General features: G+C 46.8%; 1 protein-coding gene across 5 annotated transcripts in view; it reads left to right on the top strand.

Moving 5' to 3' along the window:
- The window catches only part of LOC144502880 (unconventional myosin-XVIIIb-like), a 363,270-nt gene that overhangs the window by 90,460 nt on the left and 248,028 nt on the right, over window positions 1–24,782 (top strand). For all 5 annotated transcript variants that reach the window (XM_078227267.1, XM_078227266.1, XM_078227270.1 and 2 more), the window contains 2 exons: window positions 5,004–5,067; window positions 7,660–7,804. In XM_078227267.1, coding sequence (XP_078083393.1) covers window positions 5,004–5,067; window positions 7,660–7,804 — 209 coding nt within the window. The remainder of the gene's footprint in view (window positions 1–5,003; window positions 5,068–7,659; window positions 7,805–24,782) is intronic.

Raw genomic sequence — 24,782 nt, 5'->3', positions numbered from 1 at the left:
CTGTGTACCCCTTAATCCCACTCACTGTGTACCCCTTAATCCCACTCACTGTGTACCCCTTAATCCCACTCACTGTGTACCCCTTAGTCCCACTCACTGTGTACCCCTTAATCCTACTCACTGTGTACCCCTTAATCCCACTCACTGTGTACCCCTTAATCCCACTCACTGTGTACCCCTTAATCCCACTCACTGTGTACCCCTTAGTCCCACTCACTGTGTACCCCTTAATCCTACTCACTGTGTACCCCTTAATCCTACTCACTGTGTATCCCTTAATCCCACTCACTGTGTACCCCTAAATCCTACTCAATGTGTACCCCTTAATCCTACTCACTGTGTACCCCTTAATCTCACTCACTGTGTACCCCAATACCCTCCACACACTGTGTACCCCTAAATCCCATTCACTGTGTACCCTTTAGTCCCACTCAGTGAACCCCTTAATCCCACACACTGTGTACCCCATATCCCCTACTCACTGTGTACCCCATACCCCCCACACACTGTGTGCCCCTTAATCCCACTCACTGTGTACCCCATACCCCCCACACACTCTGCACCCCATACCCCCCACACACTGTGTACCCCATACCCCCCACACACTGTGTACCCCATACCCCCCACACACTGTGTACCCCAGAGCCCCCACACACTGTGTACCCCATACCCTCCACACACTGTGTACCCCATACCCTCCACACACTGTGTACCCCATACCCCCCACACACTGTGTACCCCATACCCTCCACACACTCTGCGCCCCATAGCCCCCACACACTGTGTACCCCATACCCTCCACACACTGTGTACCCCATAACCCCCACACACTATGTACCCCATACTCCCCATTCACTGTGTACCCCATACCCCCCACACACTGTGTACCCCATACCCCCCACACACTATGTACCCCATACTCCCCATTCACTGTGTACCCCATACCCCCCACACACTGTGTACTCCAGAGCCCCCACACAGTGTGTACCCCATACCCCCCACACACTGTGTACCCCACACCCCCCACACACTATGTACCCCATACTCCCCATTCACTGTGTACCCCATACCCCCCACACACTATGTACCCCATACTCCCCATTCACTGTGTACCCCATACCCCCCACACACTGTGTACCCCAGAGCCCCCACACACTGTGTACCCCATAACCCCACACACTGTGTACCCCATAGCCCCCACAAACTGTCTACCCCATACCCCCCACACACTATGTACCCCATACCCCCCACACACTATGTACCCCATAGCCCCCATACACTATGTACCCCATACCCTCACACACTGTGTACCCCATACCCACACTCATTGTGTAGCCCATGCCCCCCACACACTATGTACCCCATACCCTCACACACTGTGTACCCCATACCCACACTCATTGTGTAGCCCATGCCCCCCACACACTGTGTACCCCATAACCCCACACACTGTGTACCCCATAGCCCCCACAAACTGTCTACCCCATACCCCCCACACACTATGTACCCCATAGCCCCCACACACTATGTACCCCATAGCCCCCACACACTATGTACCCCATAGCCCCCACACACTATGTACCCCATACCCTCACACACTGTGTACCCCATACCCACACTCATTGTGTAGCCCATGCCCCCCACACACTGTGTACCCCATACCCTCACACACTGTGTACCCCATAACCCCCCCACACACCATGTGGCTCATAGCCCCCACACACTGTGTACCCCATAGCCCCCACTCACTGTGTATCCCATACCACTCGCTGGTTCCTGACATGGGGCTCCCTCACCCTGTGGCCCTCTATTATTCATCCTCCATAGAAACATAGAAGATAGGAGCAGGAGGAGGCCATTCGGCCCTCCGAGCCTACTCCGCCATTCATTACGATCACGGCTGATCGTCCAACTCAATAGCCTAACCTTGTTTTCTCCCCATAACCTTTGATCCCATTCGCCCCAAGTGCTTTATCCAGCTGCCTTTTGAATACATTCAATATTTTGGCATTAACTACTTCCTGTGGTGATGAATTCCACCGGCTCACCACTCTTTGGGTGAAGAAATGTCTCCTCATCTCCATCCTAAATGGTCTACCCTGAATTCTCAGACTGTGACCCCTGGTTCTAGACTCCCCCATCACCGGGAACATCCTTCCTGCATCTACCCTGTCTAGTCCTGTTAGAATTTTATAAGTGTCCATGAGATCCCCCCTCATTCGTCTGAACTCCAGCGAAAACAATCCTAACCTAGTCAATCTCTCCTCATACATCAGTCCCGCCATCTCTGTAATCAGCCTGGTAAACCTTCGCTGCACTCCCTTGACAGCAAGAACATCCTTCCTCAGAAAAGGAGACCAAAGCTGCTCACAATACTCTAGGTGTGGCCTCACCAAGGCCCTGTATAATTGCAACAACACATCCCCGCTCCTGTACTCGTAACCTCTCTCAATGAAGGCCAACATACCATTTGCCTTCTTCACCACCTGCTGCACCTGCATGCTTACCTTCAGCGACTGGTGCACAAGGACACCCAGGTCCCGCTGCACACTCCCCTCTCCCAATTAACAGCCATCCTTCAGTGTATAATTGTTGAGTTCTCTTTATATCCTGATGTTTGAGGCTGAACCACACTTTGCACAACAACGCTGTTATTCCTGGCCCTATGGTGAGCTCCCCATCGCTCATTCATACTCTCACTGAAATTACTTATTTCCTGCTCTGTGACACTGACCAGCTGGTGGAGTTCAGATTCAATCGGTTAATTGATCTGAAATAAAAAGCTAGACTTAATAATGGTGATCACAGAATGACCGGTTCTACCTGGTACAGTAATGTCCTTTACCAGCCTTCTGTGTGATTCCATACCCAGAGAAATGGCCCTCAACTGTCCCCTGAAATGACACAGCAAGCCATTCGGTTTGAGGTCATCCAAAACTCAGCTGCCAGTGACCTTACTTTCACCAAGACTCATTCACCGATCGCCCCCGTCCTCTCTGACCTATAATGGCTCCTGTTCTCGCAATCTCTCAATTTTAATAATCTCACCCTTGTTGTCAAATCCCTCCATGGCCTTGCCCCTCCCTATCTCTGTGACCCCGCCCCTCCCCCCAGCCCCACAACTCTCCGAGATCTCTGCACTCCTCTGGTTCTGGCCTCTTGAGCATCCGTCATTTGAATCACTTCACCATTGGTGGCTGTGCCTTCAGCCACCTCAGCCCTAAGCCCTGGGATTCCCTCACTAAACCTCTCCTGTCCCTCTCTTTCTTTATGACTATCTCTGAAAACTGTTTCTTTGACCAAGTGTTTGGCTCTTGGTGCTGACATGGGGTCACATGTTGCTTCATAATGTTTCTGTGAGGTGCCTTGGGATGTTTTCCAGCATTAAAGGTGCTATATAAATGCAGGCTGGTGTTTTTCTTGTACTCTTGCCAGCACCAAAATGCCCGTAAATGTGAGTTTGGTTCTGCGATCAAATGACAGCTGGAAAATTTCTGATTTATTAGGCAGCCCTGTTGGAGTTGAAGGGATTTAGCCCCCCACAAACTGGGATTTACCCCCTAAAATGGGATTTACCCCACAAACTGGGATTTACCCCAAAACTGGGATTCAAACCCCCCGCCCCCAAGCTGGGATTTACCCTCAAACTGGGATTTATCCCAAAACTGGGATTCAACCCCTCAAACTGGGATTCAGCCCCTCCCCTCAAACTGGGATTTAACCCATCAAACTGGGATTTACTCCTCAAACTGGGATTTACCCCCAAACAGGGATTCAACCCCCAAACTGGGATTCAACCCCCCAAACTGGGATTCAACCCCTCAAACTGGGATTGACCCCCAAACTGGGATTCAACCCCCAAACTGGGATTCAACCCCCCCCTCAAACTGGGATTCAACCCCTCAAACTGGGATTTACCCCCAAACTGGGATTCAACCCCCAAACTGGGATTCAACCCCCCAAACTGGGATTCAACCCCCCCTCAAACTGGGATTCAACCCCTCAAACTTTCCACTTAGTAAGGAAGTTAAAACTAGAGGACACAGCCTCAAAATAAAGGGGGGTCGGTTTAAGACAGAGTTGAGGAGGAACTTCTTCTCCCAGAGGGTGGTGAATCTCTGGAATTCTCTGCCCACTGAGGTGGTGGAGGCTACCTCGCTGAATATGTTTAAAGCGCGGATGGATGGATTCCTGATCGGTAAGGGAATTAAGGGTTATGGGGATCAGGCGGGTAAGTGGTACTGATCCACGTCAGATCAGCCATGATCTTATTGAATGGCGGGGCAGGCTCGAGGGGCTAGATGGCCTACTCCTGCTCCTATTTCTTATGTTCTTATGTTCTTAAACTGGGATTTACCCCCAAACTGGGATTCAACCCCCCCCCCCCCTCAAACTGGGATTCAACCCCTCAAACTGGGATTTACCCCCAAACTGGGATTCAACCCCCAAACTGGGATTCAACCCCCCAAACTGGGATTCAACCCCCCCTCAAACTGGGATTCAACCCCTCAAACCGGGATTTACCCCTCAAACTGGGATTTACCCCCAAACTGGGATTCAACCCCCCAAACTGGGATTTACCCCAATACTGGGATTCAACCCCCCAAACAGGGATTCAACCCCCCAAACTGGGATTCAACCCCTCAAACTGGGATTTACCCCTCAAACTGGGATTTACCTCCAAACTGGGATTCAACCCCCCCCCCAAACTGGGATTTACCCCCTAAAATGGGATTTATCCCAAAGCTGGGATTCAACCCCCCCTCCCCTCCCCCCCCCACTCCACCAGGCTGGGATTTACTCCCCCGCCCCAACTCAGATGGAATTTACCCTCCCCAAAATGGGATTTACCCCCTTCAAGCTGGGATGACCCCACCAAACTGGGAGTTACGCTCCCCAGCTGGGACTCGCCCCCCCCCCCCCCACAGGATGGAATAACCCCCTCCTCCCCCAATCCACCACGTTGTGTGTGCAGTAACTGAGAATTCTTGTGTTTTTAACAGGACCGAGTTACACTTGCACCAATTGGCGGACAGCCAGATATTTGGGATTTTACCATTGACGAAGGTAAGTGAAGCTGAAGACTGCATTGCAGCACAGAGGCAGCAGCTTAAACGTGGGTGCACTCGATGCACCAGGCAGACTTGTAGCAGTGCCCGTGTGTTAGAGCCTGGGCGAGGGAAATGGTATTAGTACCAGACGGCACGGCCAGAGGAACATTGCTGGCATTGAGGACAGGATTTCATTTCATAATAAATCTTCTAGGAATTGATCAAAGATGTCTGCAAACACATCACGTTTTATCTCTGTCTTATTTTTAACCTAAATCCTTTCAATAATACTTCAAACGCAACGACGGATCTCAGCAGGTGCGAGATGAAATGACTGACAAGCTTGAGTAAGAGATATTCAAAAAGGGATTTGCGGGAAGTAAGATATTTGACTGATTTACTGCGAGGGAAGGGAGGAAGAATACATTCGCCCCATCGCATTGTCAGCGACATTGTGTCTGACAATGACCGCATGAATATGTTGTGTAGGCAATTTACAACTCTGTGATAAACTAAGAGAGGATCTTCAACAGGACAACTGGCCATTTCCTCATCCGTGTCTTGACTTACGGAGATGAGTTGCTATGTGTTTTTGCGAGGGTTGGGGGTGGGAAGAGGTTGGGGGGGGGATCTTTATAAAGGTAACAACAGGTTTAAGAATCCATTGTCTGATGGGTGCTGCAGCTCTATTGCTAAGTCCAGTGGGAACCCAGTGTGTTTAGAATGCTGGTCTACACTCAACCCTACCAGGTTATAGAACCTCCCTGGATGGCCTGCAGTGTAGCAGCATCATTGTCACCTTTTAATAATTCCCCTAGTAGTGCGGCCATTTCATAGAGTCACAGAATCCATACAGTGCAGAAGGAGGCCATTCGGCCCTTCGAGTATGCACCGATGCTTCAACTGAGGAGCATCTTACCCAGTCCCATCCCTGCCCTGTCCCCCTAACCCCACACATTTATCTCATTGTTCCCCCTAATTTACACATCTTTGGACACTAAGGGGCAATTTCCCACGGCCAATCCGCCTAATCTGCACATCTTTGGACTGTGGGAGGAAACTGGAGCACCCGGAGGAAACCCACGCAGACACAGGGAGAACGTGCAAACTCACCCAGACAGTCGCCCAAGGCTGGAATCGAACCTGGGTCCCGGCCACTGCTAACCACTGTGCTACCGTGTCGTCCCAAAAACACACATCACCCCAGATGGGACTCGAACCCACAATCCCTGGCTTAGGGGGCAGTTGCCTTATCCAATAGGCCATTGGGGCTAGATTCGCCTTAGAAGGCTGCTGAAGCTTTCGAATTTTTGGTGTTCTACCTCTTCCTTAACTTATTTCATCTCGCACACAAACTTACGAATTAAGAGCAGGAGTAGGCCACTCAGATGCTCGGGCCTGTTCCGCCATTCAATAAGATCATGGCTGATCTAACCGTAACCTCAACTCCACTTTCCTACCGACCCCTGATAACATTTAACCCCCTTGTTAATCAAGAATCTATCTAGCTTGCTGAAAAATATTCAAAGACTGTGCCAGAGACTCACGACCCTCTTTTTAAAAGTTTTTTTAAAGTTAAAGTTTATTTATTAGTCACAATTAAGGCTTACATTAACACTGCAATGAAGTCACTGTGAAATTCCCCTAGTCGCCACAGTCCAGCGCCTGTTCGGGTCAATGCATCTAACCAGCACGTCTTTCAGAATGTGGGAGGAAATCAGAGCACCCGGAGGAAACCCACGCAGACACGGGGAGAGCGTGCAAACTCCACACAGACAGTGACCCAAGCCAGGAATCAAACCCAAATTGAATCCTCACCTTTATCTTAAATGAGTGACCCCTTATTTTTAAACGGTAGCCCATAGTTCTAGATTCTCTGACGAGACAAACATCTCCACATCCCCCCTGTCAATACCCCTCAGGATCATAAAGGTTTTTTCAATTTTAGTGCTATCCTGCGCTGTTAGCCATGGTCCTTCAGTTGGGGTCCAGTTGGTGTCTGCTGATAAGGGAACCTAATTTTTAACATAGTTCAGTTTATTTCTTTTACAATAACTCCATACAGTAAAACAAAGGGCCCCCTTTGCCCTCTGTAGACGTTGACTTATCAAACGTAGACATTTTAAAACATTTTCTTTTATTTGTTCATGGGATGTGGGCGTCGCTGGCTGGGCCAGCATTTATTCCCCATCCTTGCGGGTATTTAAGAGTCAACCACATTGCTGTGGCTCTGGAGTCACATGTAGGCCAGACCAGGTAAGGATGGCAGATTTCCTTCCCTAAAGGACATTAGTGATCCAGATGGGTTTTTCTGACAATTGACAATGGTTTCGTGGTCACTTTTAATTTCAGATTTTTATTGAATTCAAATTTTACCATCTGCCACAGTGGTTTTTGAACTCGGGTCCTCAGAGCATTACCCTGGGTCTCTGGATTATTAGTCAAGTGGAGAGATTAATGGGTTGAAATGTTGTCTTCCTATCATTCCTGCTTTGGGTTAGCTTCAGGGAGGACATGTTGCAAACTGTTGCAAGCCAGCACGCCACTCTTGCTGCAGATCGCTCCAAGGCTCCTCGGGTCTGACCTTGCTTGTTTTCCCATTCCCCAGGTGGAGGAGAAGCAGAGAGCCTCCTCGGCCTTCAGCAGGCTTCAGGCAGCCATGGAGACACTGGGATTCACAGCGGATGAACAAATGGCCATTTGGCACGTGCTGGCGGCCATCTATCACCTTGGAGCTGCTGGGGCCTGTAAAGGTAATGCTGTCTGTGAACACCAGGAGTGCTAGAGGGAGACATGGGGCGCAATCTTACCACCTATTCATGCCACGCTTCCACTGCAGCGGGTTTAGAAGAGTGAGAGGGGATCTCATAGAAACTTTAAAAATTCCAACAGGGTTAGACAGGGTAGATTCAGAAAGAATGTTCCCGATGGTGGGGGAGTCCAGAACTAGGGGGCATAGTTTGAGGATAAGGGGTAAACCTTTTAAAACTGAGGTGAGGAGAAATCTCTTCACCCAGAGGGTGGTGAATGTGTGGAATTCACTACCACCGAATGTAGCTGAGGCCAAACCGTTGTGTGATTTCAAGAATGAATTAGATATAGGACTTGGGGTTAAAGGGATCAAGGGATATGGGGGGGGGGGCATCAGGATATTGAATTTGATGATCAGCCATGATCAAAATGGCTCGAAGGGCCGAATGGCCTCCTGCTGCTTCTAGTTTCTATGTTTCTATGTAGATTTGGCCATAACCAAATCCCTGTTCACTGCAGTGGGATGGGAAAATCCCACTGGCATGAATGGTCAGAAAATTCCGGCAATTAATCCACTTCTCAGAGACAAAGCATACGCCTGATAATTCTGGGATTTTGAACTGATTTTCCTTAGTTTGTTGATTAGTTTCATTGGGAACTTCTGGCACATAGTCTCACACTTGAAGCGTAGATTGGAAGCTCAATTTATTAAAAATTTTGTTCTTAAAAGGAAACAAAATTTGAAATATTAAAATGGAAAACAAAATTTTCAGTAGAAAACCAATCACCAACTTTAAGGTTTAGATTTGATATGGATGGGAGCAATGGTATTTGATTGGCAGGTTGGACAAGTATTGGATACCGATGGACTGCGTATGTTTTTACCTTTTCCAGTTATTACAAAATGTGTACCAGTTGGGCTCACAGTTTGAACTGCCTCACAATGAGTACTTTTCCGTCTGCCGCAGACTAATCTTTATCGGGTGTGATTCTCCGATTGCGTTCGTCCCGTCACCACTGCCAGCAAGAACGGGGAATTTGGCGCTCAGCCAAAGCTCCATCCACTGCAGGGGGACCGGAGAATCCCAGCCGCGGGCGAGGTCGGAGAATTCCGGCTATCGTGTTGACTTAGCGACTATCCCCAGTTGCAGTAAGTGGCCCACTGGATCACACGGCCAACGCGGGGCATGGTACTGAATATCCCTGGGTGGGGTTCCCCAAACCCCCGCTGGATTTGGAAAAGGTGGCTGCTGCCAGAGTTACAGCAAAATCTCTGCAGATATTCAGGGGCCTGTGTCTCTCATGTCAACTTGAATGGCTCTTCTAGTCATCTAAATCGATTCACATTGCCCAATAATTTGCTCTCCAAATTATTCTCTAGTAAACTACCCTGAGTGGGCATTCTCTACACCATTTGCCCAGTGAAGATGGAACAGTGATCCATACTTATTTTCAATTTGGAAATTATTCATGTAACAAATGCAGAGCTGTATGATAGTCATGAGAATGGGCAGTAGTTCTCAATATATTCTCTGTAGTTTCCTTCAGGATTCTTTACCGTGCAGTGGGGTGGCACGGTGGCACAGTGGTTAGCAATGCTTCTTCACAGCGCCAGGGATCCGGGTTCGATTCTCGGCTTGAGTCACTGTCTGTGTGGAGTTTGCACGTTTTCCCCGTGTCAGTGTTGGTTTCCTCCGGGTACTCCGGTTTCCTCCCACATTCTGAAAGACATGCTGGTTAGGTGCATTGACCCGAACAGGTGCCGGATTGTGGCGACTAGGGGAATTTCACAGTAACTTCATTGCAGTGTTAATGTAAGCCTTACTTGTGACTAATAAATAAGCTTTACTTTAACTTTTACAATCTCTTAAAATGAAGCAGCTTCTTTACATTGATCATACTGACCACCTCACATTCCAAACAGTGCACAGTGTGATGATATTGATATATTGTATGTTGAAGGGGAATATTTTTAAAGGTCAACTTTTCTGCAGGCAACCGTGGTGTCTGGAAAACATTTAGCCCAGGGGTTGTGAAAGCAAATTAGCAAAGCATTTTAGTGAGGAATGGATTACTTTGTACAGCTAATGGGTTGGTGATTATACGAGAGGTTCTTCTGGGATTTCAGACCAAGTTGATCGACAGGGTCATCTGATAGTCCTGAATTTTGTGCAGCAAGAAATAAGCTTTTTCAAAGAGAGGGGTTGGAGTTTGGCTGCTCTGGTTGGAGTTAGGAGAATTTTGCAGGCTTCTGGAATCTCTATATCTCTCTGAAAACGCCAAGGCTGCCTGCACTCATTATAGCAAGTATATTTGTGATTGCTAACTATATTTTCAGTGGGTTTTAAGTCTCTAAGAGGAATGTTGCTCATTTGGAACTGATAAGGGATAAGTTAGAAATTAGAGTTGTATCTTTTCCTGTTGAAAGATTGTTCAACAGTTAAGAGTTAAGCTGCTTCATTTTGTTACAGGTATATTTAAGCTGTGTTATGAATAAAGCCTGTTTTGACAAAAAGATTCCTCATTTCTCAGTGGAATTACTCCTGGAGCGAAACATCCTTTCCTCATATTAATGCCAAAATAGAAAAATTGTTGGGGTCTGGTCTGTCTTCATAATATACCTTGGGGTTCCTAACAACAGCATCAAAATGGGTCCTTTTATTCGAACTGTTACGTGTGGCATACACGCACATCAGTGTATCCTGGTCAGAACCACTGCAATCATTCTATTCTTCTGTTCCTTGAAGAGAGTACTGTTGTTAAATTTCCCTGATCTTACCACCACCAATCCTTCACCCCACCCCACCTCACTGCCCCAAAACGTAGTCAAAGAACAAAGAACAGTACAGGACAGGAACAAGTCCTTTGACCAACCAAGTCTGTGCTGACGCAGATGCCCCTCTAATCTAATATTTTCTTGCCTCTATGTGGTCCATATGCCTCTATTCCCTGCCTGTTCATGTATCTATCCAGAAGCCTCTTGAACGTTGTTATAGAATCTGCTTCCAGCATCTCTTCTGGCAGCGCGTTCCAGGCATTCACCACCCTCTGTGTGAAAAACTTGCCACTTACATCTCTTTTAAACTCCCCCCTCCCACTCTCCACCTATGCCCCCTAGGAATTGAACCGTCGACCGCGGGAAAAAGACTCTGACTATCCACTCTATACAACTGTCATAACCTTGTAAACATCTATCAGGTCCCCCCTCATCCTCCGACGCTCCAATGAAAACAATCCAACTTTATTCAACCTTTCTTCATAGTCCATATCCTCCAACCAGGCAACATCCTGGTAAATCTCTTCTGCAGTCAGAGTAGGATGGCCTCATTAAAGATTGACGATGCATTAAGACACATCACCCAAATCACGGTACGGTAGCACAGTGGTTAGCACTGCTGCTTCACAGCTCCAGGGACCTGGGTTCGATTCCCGGCTTGGGTCACTGTCTGTGTGGAGTTTGCACATTCTCCTCGTGTCTGCGTGGGTTTCCTCCGGGTGCTCCGGTTTCCTCCCACAGTCCAAAGATGTGCGGGTTAGGTTGATTGGCCATGCTAAAATTGCCCCTTAGTGTCCTGAGATGAGTAGGTTAGAGGGAATAGTGGGTAAAATATGTAGGGATATGGGGGTAGGGCCTGGGTGGGATTGTGGTCGGTGCAGACTCGATGGGCCGAATGGCCTCTTTCTGTACTGTAGGGTTTCTATGATTCTATGATTTCTAAATCCTGACACCAGGAATAACAGTGTTCAATCCCATTCATGTGATTCAAGTCTTATTCATTTACCTTAACTAAAATCTGACTGCAAGATTTTGGTCTTTTTTCACAGCCACTGTTTCAATTAGTTCTACAAAAGGACAGTGCCTATTTAAAACCCTAGCTAGTTCAGTCATATAAATTGATGACAGACATTCTAATTTTTGTCTCATTATGTTGTTTCCTCCTCATGAGTACCAGCTACACGTTCTTTGTGATAGCTAAGTGCCCTAATTGGATAATCAGTTATAACTGACAGGGCAGTAGACGTGCAACCTTGTGTTCCTGAATTTAAGGAATTGCGAATGTGGAATTTTGGTGAGGCCACAGCTGGAGTACCGTGTGCAGTTCTGGTCGCCACATTATAGGAAGGATGTGAATGCACTGGAGGGGGTGCAGAGGAGATTCACCAGGATGTTGCCCGGGATGGAACATTTAAGTTACGAAGGAAGGTTGGATAAGCTTGGGTTGTTTTCTCTGGAGCAGAGAAGACTGAGGGGTGATCTGATTGAGGTGTCCAAGATTATGAGGGACATGGACAAGATGGATAGGGAGCAGCTGTTCCCCTTAGTTGAAGGGTCAGTTACGAGGGGACACAAGTTAAAAGTGAGGACTGGGAGCTTTAGGGGGGATTTGAGGAATGATTCTTTTACCCAGAGGGTGGTGATGGGTTCGAATGAACTGCCTGGGAGGGTGGTGGAGGCGGGATACCTCACATCCTTTAAAAAGTACCTGGATGAGTACTCGGCACGTCATAACACTCAAGGCTATAGGCCATGTGCTGGCACGTGGGATTAGGTGGGCAGGTCAGGGTCTTTTATACATCGGTGCAGACCTGATGGGCCGAAGGGCCTCTTCTGCACTGTAGGATTCTGTGATTCTAATTCTATGGGTAAGTATGGCTTTGGCTTTTTGAGGTTCAGATCGACCATAATGTGCTTCTCTCCTGAGTCACTCAGGCTGCCTCCAGTAGTGTTGTTCAATGCGGCTATCTGAATGGTGCAATCCCGAGTGTAAACTGGACTAGCTGGTTGATGAATATTCCTTTGCTGGTGTGCAATAGATGCGAGTTGAATCTTGGTGTTATTTTGGAGCTGTCTCTGGTCGAGTGTGTTGTTGATTTATGGAGATGGCTGTATCATTGAGAAATGGACAGGTCACGCTTGACATGGTACTGACAGTACTTTGTGTAAAGTGAGTGAGGTATCTGTGATGCAGTCTTGATCAATCCCTCGTGCAAGGCTGCCACGTGATTGTAAAGTGAATGAGACATCAGGACGGTACAGTGGCACAGTAGTTAGCACTGCTGCCTCACAGCACCAGGGATCTGGGTTTAATTCCGGACTCGGGTCACTGTCTGTGTGGAGTTTGCACGTTCTACCCATGTCTGCGTGGGTTTCCTCCGGGTGCTCCGGTTTCCTCCCACACTCCAAAGATGTGCAGGTTAGGTGGATTGGCCATACTAAATTGACCCTTAGTGTCCAAAGATGTGTAGGTTATGTGGATTAGCCATGATAAATGGGCCTGGGGAAGATGCTCTTCCGGAGAGTTGGTGCAGACTTGATGGGCTGAATGGCCTCCTTTTCACTGTAGGTCTTCCATATCAGTGATGCAGTCCCAAACAATCCCTCATGTAAGGTTAACATGTGAGTCAAAGTGAATTATGAGGTTGCAGTTTAGGCAAATCCCTCGGACAAAGCTAGCACGTGAGCTGTGGAAAGTTTGGGTCACTGGGTCAGAAGCATGTTGGTGGTGCTGACAGCAAGACCTGGCAGCTGGGCAGTGAGAGTTTAGTGCCCCTCCCAGGGCAGGGTGGCAACTGGGCAGTGGAGGTTAGTGATGAGCTGTGTCTGTGTGTCTGTGTGTGTGTGTGTGTGTGTGTGTGCGTGGGGTAGGGGGGAAGGGCATGTTGAAATGAGACAGGCAGTCAAAGTGGAGATGTGAGTACGACGGGAGGATTGGCCCTGATGGGAAGGTGTGGAATCATTTCTTTTTCAGTGACAGGGCTGGCAGATGGTGCGGAGCCTTTGAAAATCTCTCCAGATGGCAAGACAGTTTCACAAGTCAAACGGTGTGGACATCTAAAACACAGAGGCGTGAGGTAATTCAATGCAGTGAAGCAAAGGCACAGACCATATTACACAACAGACTCGGGCTGTGATACTGAATAAATGGTTACTGTTTATAAGGTTACCATACACTCAGTTGTGATCTAGATGGTGAGCTATGCTTTCAGGCTCACTTGGCGTATCTCTAAATATCCGACCATGAGAGTGAATGGAAACAACACTGCGGCCTCACTGTATTGCGGTCCGTGGGACCATATCCCAAGGCCCCGTTAGAAATGAGACCATATTATTGGCATATGCTGCCCCAGTTCTTCATTCCTGCTCATTTTTCTTTGTTGTCTTCAAACTGTGCAGGGATCGCTGGTATCTTCAATCATTTTCCAGCAACATTTCTTACCCCGAGCTTGAATATCAGTGATTCAGTAGATCTGGGCTTTTGCCTCAATCATTGTAAGGATATCAGTACAAGTACAGATGACTCTATCTTAAGTATGATCGTAGTTACACAAAGAGCAACGGTTTTCAATTAAGATGGGAAAATTTCACAGACTTAATGAGTCGCAAGGCTGCCTTCTTATTGGCTGGCTATCAATATAACCACACATTTTATTATAAAAAATGTCCCAATATGCACGGTTTAGGTTGATTGGCCATGATAAATTGCCCCTTAATGTCAGGGGGAGTCGGAGAGTAAATATGTGGGGTTACGGGGATAGGGTGGGATTGTTGATGGTGCAGGCTTGATGGGCCAAATGGCCTCCTTCTGCATTGTAGATTTTATGATTCTATGACAAAATAACAAGAGAAGCAGTTAATAAAAAAACAATGTTATATTAAATATATTTATTCAAATCCATCTTTCAAAGTGTGACATGAAATTCATTGTTTGACTTTAAGGCTTCATTTTATTGTGGGTTGGTGGTATTAGGAATATAGAAATGAGAGCAGGCCATTCAGCCCATCGAGCCTGCCCCACCATTCAATATGATCATGGTTAATAGGACACTTCAATGCCTTTCACCCACACTCTCCCCATCACTCTTTACATTATTGTTAATCAGAAATCTATCAATCTCTGCTTTAAACATCCACAGCCCTCTGGGATAGAAAACTCATGATGTGGAGATGCCGGCGTTGGACTGGGGTGAACACAGTAAGAAGTTTAACAACACCAGGTTAAAGTCCAACAGGTTTATTTGGTAGCAAAAGCCACGCAAGCTTTCGGAACCCCAAGCCCCTTCTTGAGGTGAGTGGGAATTCTGTTCACAAACAGGGCATATAAAGACGCAAACTCAATTTACATGAATAATGGTTGGAATGCATATACTTACAGCTAATCAAATCTTTAAGATATAAACAATGTGAGTGGAGAGAGCATCAAGACAGGCTAAGGGGATGTGTATTGTCTCCAGACAGTGAGACTCTGCAGGTCCAGGCAAGCTGTGGGGATTACAAATAAGAACATAAGAACATAAGAAATAGGAGCAGGAGTAGGCCATCTAGCCCTTCGAGCCTGCCCCGCCATTCAATAAGATCATGGCTGATCTGACGTGGATCAGTACCACTTACCCGCCTGATCCCCATAACCCTTAATTCCCTTACCGATCAGGAATCCATCCATCCGTGCTTTAAACATATTCAGCGAGGTAGCCTCCACCACCTCAGTGGGCAGAGAATTCCAGAGATTCACCACCCTCTGGGAGAAGAAGTTCCTCCTCAACTCTGTCTTAAACCGACCCCCCTTTATTTTGAGGCTGTGTCCTCTAGTTTTAACTTCCTTACTAAGTGGAAAGAATCTCTCCGCCTCCACCCTATCCAGCCCCCGCATTATCTTATAAGTCTCCATAAGATCCCCCCTCATCCTTCTAAACTCCAACGAGTACAAACCCAATCTCCTCAGCCTCTCCTCATAATCCAAACCCCTCATCTCCGGTATCAACCTGGTGAACCTTCTCTGCACTCCCTCCAATGCCAATATATCCTTCCTCATATAAGGGGACCAATACTGCACACAGTATTCCAGCTGCGGCCTCACCAATGCCCTGTACAGGTGCATCAAGACACAAATAGTGTGACATGAACCCAATATCCCGGTTGAGGCCGTCCTCATGTGTGCGGAACTTGGCTATCAGTTTCTGCTCAGCGACTCTGCGCCGTCGTGTGTCGTGAAGGCCGCCTTGGAGAACGCTTACCCGAATATCAGCGTTCTCCAAGGCGGCCTTCACGACACACGACGGCGCAGAGTAAGTATTCAAGTAAGTATTCGCATTCCAACCATTATTCATGTAAATTGAGTCTGTGTCTTTATATGCCCTGTTTGTGAACTGAATTCCCACTCACCTCAAGAAGGGGCTTGGGGCTCCGAAAGCTTGTGTGGCTTTTGCTACCAAATAAGCCTGTTGGACTTTAACCTGGTGTTGTTAAACTTCTTACATAGAAAACTCCACAGATTCACAACCCTCTGTGTAAAGAAATTTCTCCTCATCTCCATCCCAAGAAATAGTCTTCCCCCGCTCCCCCTTTGAAATTGCGCCCCTGAAAATATATCTGGTATAGTCTTGTCATTTATGGAGCATTTAGACCAACATACAGCATGGAAAATGTTGGAAATATGTTTTGAAAGGATAAATGTGACTGAAAGTGTTGGGATCCAAGGTGGTCCCATGTTACACAGAGTTCCTTGCTATAGCAGACCATGTCATACTCTTATACAGACATAGAGCAGGATATTATGGCCTCGTTCATCCCAAAATGTAAAATCTCACCCAGGGTCAACGGACCTTTCCATGGTCCGTCCCTCACCCGTTCCGATTCCCATGGTGGGCAGGTGGTAAAATTCAGGCTATACTCTCTTCCACTTTCTTCTATGGGAAAATGATACAAAGTCTGAGGTCACGTACCAATTGACTCAAGAACAATTTTTTCCCTGCTGCCATCAGACTTTTGAATGGACTACCTTTATGTTAAGCTGATCTTTCTCCACACCCCAGCTGTGACTGTGACATTCTGCACCCTCTCCTTTCCTTCTCCCTTATGTACTTTATGAATAGAATGTTTTCTCTGTATAGCTCACAAGAAACAATAGTTTTCACTGTATCCCAGTACATGTGACAATAATAAATCAGTTCAATCAATTCATAACTAGGTCACAGTGTGTGTTAGTGTAGGATTGTAAGAGTGGATTTAACATGTTGAGAGAACCTGTTGTGATACTAGTGTACCTTTAAGAATAAAAAAAAATGTTCTTTGCAGTTTGTAAGCAGCCCTTTGGGTTTATTGTTGCCGGGTTGTCTGTTAGAAATCCTTTCACTGCTGCTTCAATGGTTTAAATGGGGTTTTGTTTATCTTTACTCTGGGCCTCAGATACTTTCTGGGATCTTTTATGATCCTGCATTGTGAGGGGGAAGATTTGTTGACAAGTCAAAGTCAGGTGGTTCCTCTCCAGAAGAATTCAGGGACTTACTTTCAGTTTTGGATTTAGAGTCTGAAGCTGCCCTCGTTGTCAAGTGGCAGGCAGTTTTTTCTCCTTCTCACTCCCTGGTATTACATATTCTGCTGGCTTGCTGGAAGAAGTTCTCCTGGCATTTCTGGATTGGAAAAGCTGCAGTTGGTGGTTGGTTTGCCAAGAGTCTCTCTCTCTCTCCCTGGTGTTTTGGGAAACTGTTCTGATTTCAAGCTGGTCTGTGTGTATATCCAGGGGGCTGCTACAAGTTACAAGGCTGGGAAATCAGAGTTGCATTTCTCCACCCAAAGGACTAAGTTCCGACATCACGTGAGCATTCGTATTTTCTGTGCTAAACCTGTGACGAGGATTTTGTACAGGGGACTTTGTTTGATTGTCTTTTTTAGCGCGGCGGGATAGGGGAATCGCCCCCAGGGTGTTTCTCTGGCTAGTGAGTCTAGAACCAGGAGACATAGCGTGGGATTTTGTGGCCTCGCTCATCCCTAAACCGTAAAATCCCACCCGAGGTCAATGGACCTTCCCATTGTCTGCCCCTCACCCGCTCCGATTCCCGTGGTGGGCGGGGCAGTAAAATTCCAGCAATAATCTCAGAATAAGGGGCCGGCATGGTTAATTATTTAAGCCAATCATATTCCATACCGATGCTCAAATTTGATGGAATGTAACGATTCTGGAATATTCTCATATCATTGACGGATACATGTTGGATATTACACTGCATTCTTAGGATGTATCTTTCCTGTTTCAGCACTGTTTTAGGGAATGGAGAGAAGGGAAAGTGTATGAATCCAAGGAAAAATAAGAATACGCACTGAACACACATTCCCAATAGGGGGACCATCCCAGGAGAGGAACAGGGATCGGGGTGAGGAGCTTTAGCCCTTGTCTCCGATCTGTGCTCCCCTCAGTGTGCACCTTCTAAGTGCTCTTAGTAGTGTTGATGGATGAACTTACCCTAATTCTCCCCCACCAAAAAAAAAATCAATTCAATGGTTTATTTACCCTGCTTAGTTAGCGTGGGGAGATGGAGGGGTGGGTCTGGGGAAGAAAAGTTTTTAATCTTTTCTTATTGACTGTAAGAAGTGAAATCAAAACATAGCAACACAAAGCAGTGATTGCTTCAAGTAATTAGCAGGAATTGAGTACAAAATGTACTGGTGCCTGAAAGAAGGAGAAAGTGTCTGGCAGCCACAGAAATTACATGGATGGGGGAAGAGACACCAAAAAAAGGGGCGGCACAGTGGTTAACACTGCTGCCTCACAGCGCCAGGGACCTGGGTTCGATTCCTGGCTTGGGTCACTGTCTGTGCGGAGTTTGCACGTCCTCCTCGTGTCTGCGTGGGTTTCCTCCGGGTGCTCCGGTTTCCTCCCACAGTCCAAAGATGTGCGGGTTAGGTTGATTGGCCATGCTAAATTGTCCCGAGTGTCAAGGCATTAACAGGGTAAATATGTGGAGTTATGGGAATAGGGCCTGCGTGGAATTGTGGTCGGAGCAGACTCGATGGGATGAATGGCCTCCTTCTGTCCCACACTTGATGTGGAATGGTGCTCCTCAAGATAGATAACCACCTAATTACCTTACCTTGCCTTACAGTGGACATTGTCTTACCATGGGGCTTCCCTGATTGCATCAGAGATGGTAGTATCTCTCCAATCATACTCCCCCTTTTGGCACTGTTCTGGGATTAGTTTCAACATTCGAAAGACACATCAACCAACAACCTGCCTCTTCATTGAATAGACAGGCTGATTTTTAAAATAAGATTTGTTGAATGTGGAGGTTGGTGGGATGACATGATGGTCAGGGTGGCACAGTGATTAACATTTCTGCCTCGCAGCACCAGGGTTTGATTCCACCCTTGGGTCACTTTCTGTGTGGAGTCTACACATTCTCCCTGTGTCTGTGTGGGTTTCCTCTGGGTGCTCTAGGCTCCTCCCACAGTCCAAAAATGTGCAGGTTAGGTGGATCAGCTATGGTAAATGCATGGGGTTAAGGGGATGGTTAAAGTTTTTATTAGTGTCTCAAGTAGGCTTACATTAACACTGTAACAAAGTTAATGTAACAATCCCCCAGTTGCCACACTCCGGCACCTGTTCAGATACACTGAGGGAGAATTTAGCATGGCCAATGCACCTAACCAGCATGTCTTTTGGACTGTGGGAGGAAACCGGGGCACCCGGAGGAAACCCATGCAGACACGGGGAGAATGTGCAAACTCCACACAAGCAGTGCCCCAAGCCACGAATTGAACCCAGGTCCCTGGCGCTGTGAGGCAGCAGTGCTAACCACTGTGGCACCGTGTCAACATGCTCCGAGGGGGAAGGGAGATGGTGGGCCTGAGTAAGGTGTTCTTTCAGAGAATCGGTGCAGTTTCGATGGGCTGAATGACCTCCTTTTGCCCTGTAAGCTTTCCATGAAAGGAGATGGTGATTCTGGTTATTTAAAGTATCTCTTATTTTGCTTTTGAGATACATTGTTTTATGGAGAGGGAGGTTACGTCTGTACGATTATTGTGCTTTTAGCATCTTATCAAAATTATCTGAAATGCATTTGTTTAAGTATCACCACCTCGTTTCCTGTGCCCAGGTAAGTGTTCGGGTATTGTTAGTTGCTGCACTTTCTGGAGAATGAGGTTATAAAAGTACTTGTTTCTGAACGCTTTTTGGAGGATTTTGCCCCAGTTCTTGTCTGATGTGAAGCAAATGACGACCAGCGGGTAACTGGAATTAAACTCTGACTCGATAGCCTGGGGTGGATTCCCAGATAGAAACTACTGTCTCCATTTTGAAATGTGGATTTTTACAAACTTATTCTCAGACCAATTGTTTTAGGCATTTTTGGATTATAACAAAATAAATTAGCCAGAGGATTTTCCCTCTGGGGAGATAATACAGATATGCACAGTGACAAATAAACACAGGACATGCATAATGCATGATGTGTTGACGCAGAGAGGTTTAGATCTTAAATGTTCCGCAAGGCTGCCTCTCAAGAGAAAGAACATTTCTCATTGCATCCCTCTTTGATCCATTTTCAATATCAGATTCAATAACAATCTTAAGTTCACCAAATTCCATCCGAATGCTCAGTGAGTTTATATGGTCTGCTTCTGGGTCATCTGGGCCAGATACAAAAAAACCCCACACATTTTGTTAGCCGCCCCCCCCCCCCCCCCCCCCCCCCCCAATAATACTTGGGTGTGCATCGAATTGTAAATCAGGATGGAGATTGTTTGCCATTCCATTAAATCCCCAAGTGAACTTCCAAACCACACAGCTTCTGTGTTTAAAAAGCAGTAAGAAGTTTAACAACACCAGGTTAAAGTCCAACAGGTTTATTTGGTAGCAAAGGCACACTTGTGTGGCTTTTGCTACCAAATAAACCTGTTGGACTTTAACCTGGTGTTGTTAAACTTCTTACTGTGTTTACCCCAGTCCAACGCCGGCATCTCCACATCTTTAAAAAGCAGCACAGTTCCACTTCTGTAACTTCACCTGCCTGATCAGCCCATCTCCTGCTGAAACCTTCGTCCAACCCTTCAGCCGTCTCCATTCCCGCTGGCCTCTCATTCTCAACTTCAGCTCATTCGAATCTCTGCCGCTCTGAGCCGATGCAGCATCCGTTACTCCTCAACTCTGACCCCAATCCTATCCCAATATCTCCGATTTATAATTCTCGCCCTTGTGTTCAAATCTCCTCAAGGCCTCGTTCCACCCTATATTGTAGAATCATAGAATTCCTACGGTGCAAAGGAGGCCATTTGGCCCATCGAGTCTGTGCCGACAACAATCCCACCCAGGCCCTATCCCTGTAACCCCATGTATTTCCCCTGCTAACCCTCCTGACACTAAGGGGTAATTTAGCATGGCCAATCCATCTAACCCGAACATCTTTCGAGTGAGGGAGGAGCACCCGGAGGAAACCCACGCAGACACGGGGACAATGTGCAAACTCCACACAGACAGGGACCCAAGGCCAGAATTGAACCCGGGTCCCTGGCGCTGTGCCTATTTCTTGCATAAACATTTAGAATTTACCCATCCTTGACCGTCACATAATTGTCTAATCTCCAGAGGAAAGTTCAGCATAAATACTTCCTGACTTTGAAAGATACTTGAGCGAGATTCCAGAAAATTTAGAGGGATGTTCAGAATTATTTGATGACGAAAATAAGGAGAAACTGTTTTCCCAGCAAGGGAGACAATAACCAGAGGACCCAGATTTAAGATCATTGGCAAAAGAGGCACGGGGAAAAGAGGAAAATACTTTACACAGTGGCTGGAATTTTTGGTCATTCCTGGTGGTAGAATCTTCTGGTCCTGCTGACCTCCAAGAAACTCCATTGACAGCCTTTGGACAAAAAAAATGGGTGGCTCGGTGGCACAGTGGTTAGCACTGCTACCCCACAGCGCCAGGGACCTGGGTTCAATTCCGGCCTTGGTTCACCGTCTGTGTGGAGTTTGCACGTTCTCCCCGTGTCTGCGTGGATTTCCTCCCACAGTCCAAAGGTGTGCTGGTTAGGTGGATTGGCCACGCTGAATTGCCCTTTAGTCTCCAAAGATATGTCGGCTGGGGGGATTAGCGGGGTAAATATGTGGGGTTACGCAGAAGGGGCTTGGGTGGGATGTTCTGTGCAAGAGTTGGTGCAGACTTGATGGGCCGAATGGCCTCTTCTGCACTGTAGGGATTCTATGAATGTCCAGCCACCGGCCAATGGTTGGCTGCCTCTGCCACTGTGAAACACGCCATGGGGGAATGTGGAAAGTCTCGCCCGGTGAGGTTTCTCTGGTGTGGAATGCAGCGCCTGAAAAGGAGGGGACGCAATAGAAATTTGAACAAAGGAATTGGGTATACATACTTAGAAAGGAAAGAAGTGTAGAACTACCGAGAAAGAGAGTGGAGCTAATTGAATAGTTCTTTCAAAGAGCAGGCTCAGGTAGGATGGGCCGAATGGTCTCCTTCAGTGCTGTATGATTCTTTGATTTGTTGATCATCGCGCCTCCACCACTCAATCCTTCATTTATTTAACAATATATATATTAGTGAGCTGTGGGTGATACTAGCAGGTGACCTTCATTGCTGCTCCCTAGTTGCCCTGAACGTGGTGGTGGTGGTAGTCGGACATTCTTCAATCTTCGTGGTGATGATGCCCACACAGTGACGTTGGGTAAGTAATTCCAGGAGTTGGAAGTAGTGATGATGAAGAAATGCCGTTGTAGATCCAAGTCCAAATGGGGCTTGACCCAGAGGGAAGATGGAATTGAGGATGCTCCCAGCATGTCGCTGCTCCTCTCCTTGCTAATGACACTCATGGGGCTGAGAGATGTAGTGCAAGTAAGCATGGGGAGATGCTGCACTGCATGTGATGGTCAATGCTCACTGCAGCCACAATGCGCCAGTGGTGAATATTGACCAGGGTGGCAGAAGCACTAATGCAGCAACTTGCAGCAGATGGTGATGCAGCTACACCTAAGTTAGGGAAACAGTTCTTTAAAATTCATTCATGAGACATGGGCATCGCTGGCTGGGCCAGCACTCATTGCCCATCCCTAGTTGCCCTTGGAGGCCAGTTTAGAGTCAATCACGTTGCTGTGGCTCTGGAGTCACGTGTAGGCCAGACCAGGTAAGGACGGCCAATTTCCCTCCCTAAAGGACATTAGTGAACTAGATGGGTTTTTCCCGACAATCGACAATGGTCATCAGTAGATTCGTAATTCCAGATTTTTAAAAATTTAATTCAAATACAGCCATGGCAGGATTTGAACCCGGATCCCCAGAACGTTAGCTGAATTTCTGGGTTAATAATCTATCGATAATACCACTGGGCCATCGCCTCCCCAATGTATAAACCATTTCAATCCTGAATTGAGTCTTGCCCATAATGGAGAGGCATTGAACGACCAGGGAGTGTGACAATCATTGCAATGGAGCCAATCTCCGCCCTGCTCATGTCACCATATTATTTTTGGGTTGGTCCAGTGAAGTTTCTGTACTGATGCTCCCCAGGGTGAAATGAATTGTATCAGTGATCATGGTTTGTAGAATGTAATTGTATTAATATTATTGATGTTGCTGTCTATTTTCCCGTGTCTTCATTTTGCCTTATCAGTGCAGTATATTTCCAGTTGACTGCCTTCTGTCTCTCTGAGTTACACTGTGATCAAAGAAGCAACTTCACTCAAGATGTAATAATCTTGTTTCAGAGCAATTCCACACCTATATCTGTGCCATTAAAGGGTAGCAGTTCCTCTGACACGTTTTCACAGTCTTAAATGTTTTAAAGAGAGGGAGAGAGAGAGATCTTTGTATTCATTGCCTTACTGTCTGGAAAATTGTGAGAGAATTGAAGGGAGAAAGTGTATAGACAATTACACAGGATCTGCAGGATATAAACAGCCCATTTGGCCCCACTCGGCTACAGTCGAATTTGGGTTGATAGTGGCATAGTTGTAATATAATTGGACTTGTAATGCAGCCGAATGCTCTGGGGACATGGGTTCAAATATTACCACAGCAGCTGATGGATTTTGAATTGAGTTAAGAAATCTGCAGTTATAAAACTAGTCTCAGTGAAGGCGGCACGGTAGCACAGTGGTTAGCACAGTGGTTAGCACTGCTGCTTCACAGCTCCAGGGACCTGGGTTTGATTCCCGGCTTGGGTCACTGTCTGTGTGGAGTTTGCACATTCTCCGCGTGTCTGCGTGGGTTTCCTCCGGGTGCTCCGGTTTCCTCCCACAGTCCAAAGATGTGCGGGTTAGGCTGATTGGCCAGGTTAAAAATTGCCCCTGAGATGCGTTGGTTAGAGGGATTAGCGGGTAAATATGTGGGGGTAGGGCCTGGGTGGAATTGTGGTCGGTGCAGACTCGATGGGCCGAATGGCCTCCTTCTGCACTGTAGAGATTTTATGTGGTCATGAAAATCATCACTAATTGTTGTAAAAGTCCATCTAGTTCACGAATATCTTTTTATTATGATTTGATTTGATTTCATTTCATTTATTATTGTCGCATGTATTAATATACAGTGAAAAGTTTCTTGCACACTATACAGACAAAGCATACCGTTTATAGAGAAGGAAAGGAGAGAGTGCAGAATATAGTGTTACAGTCATAGCTAGGGTGAAGAGAAAGATCAACTTAATGCAAGGTAAGTCCATTCAAAAGTCTGACAGCAGCAGGGAAGAAGCTGTCCTTGAGTCGATTGGCACATGACCTGAGACTTTTGTATCTTTTTCCCGACGGAAGGAGGTGGAAGAGAGAATGTCCAGGGTGCGTGGGGTCCTTAATTATGCTGGCTGCTTTGCCGAGGCAGTGGGAAGTGTAGACAGAGTCAATGGATGGGAGGCTGGTTTGGTCTTATCTGGTCTGGTCTACATTTTTGATTTGATTTGATTTATTATTGTCACATGTATTAGTATACAGTGAAAAGTATTTCTTGCACGCGATGCAGTCGAAGCAGACAAATGTGAGGTAATGCATTTTGGAAGGTCTAATGCAGATCGGAAATATTCAGCAAATGGCAGAACCCTTAAGAGTATTGATAGGCAGAGGGATTTGGGTGTACAGGTACACAAAAGTCACTGAAAGTGGCAACGCAGGTTGAGAAGGTAGCCAAGAAGGCATACGGGATGCTTGCCTTCATTGGCCGGTGCATTGAGTTTAAAAGTTGGCAAGTCATGCTGCAGCTTTATAGAAC

This window comes from Mustelus asterias, chromosome 13 (genome assembly GCF_964213995.1).
Source record: "Mustelus asterias chromosome 13, sMusAst1.hap1.1, whole genome shotgun sequence".
NCBI lineage: Eukaryota > Metazoa > Chordata > Chondrichthyes > Carcharhiniformes > Triakidae > Mustelus > Mustelus asterias.
This window is presented reverse-complemented; position numbering and strand designations above follow the sequence as displayed.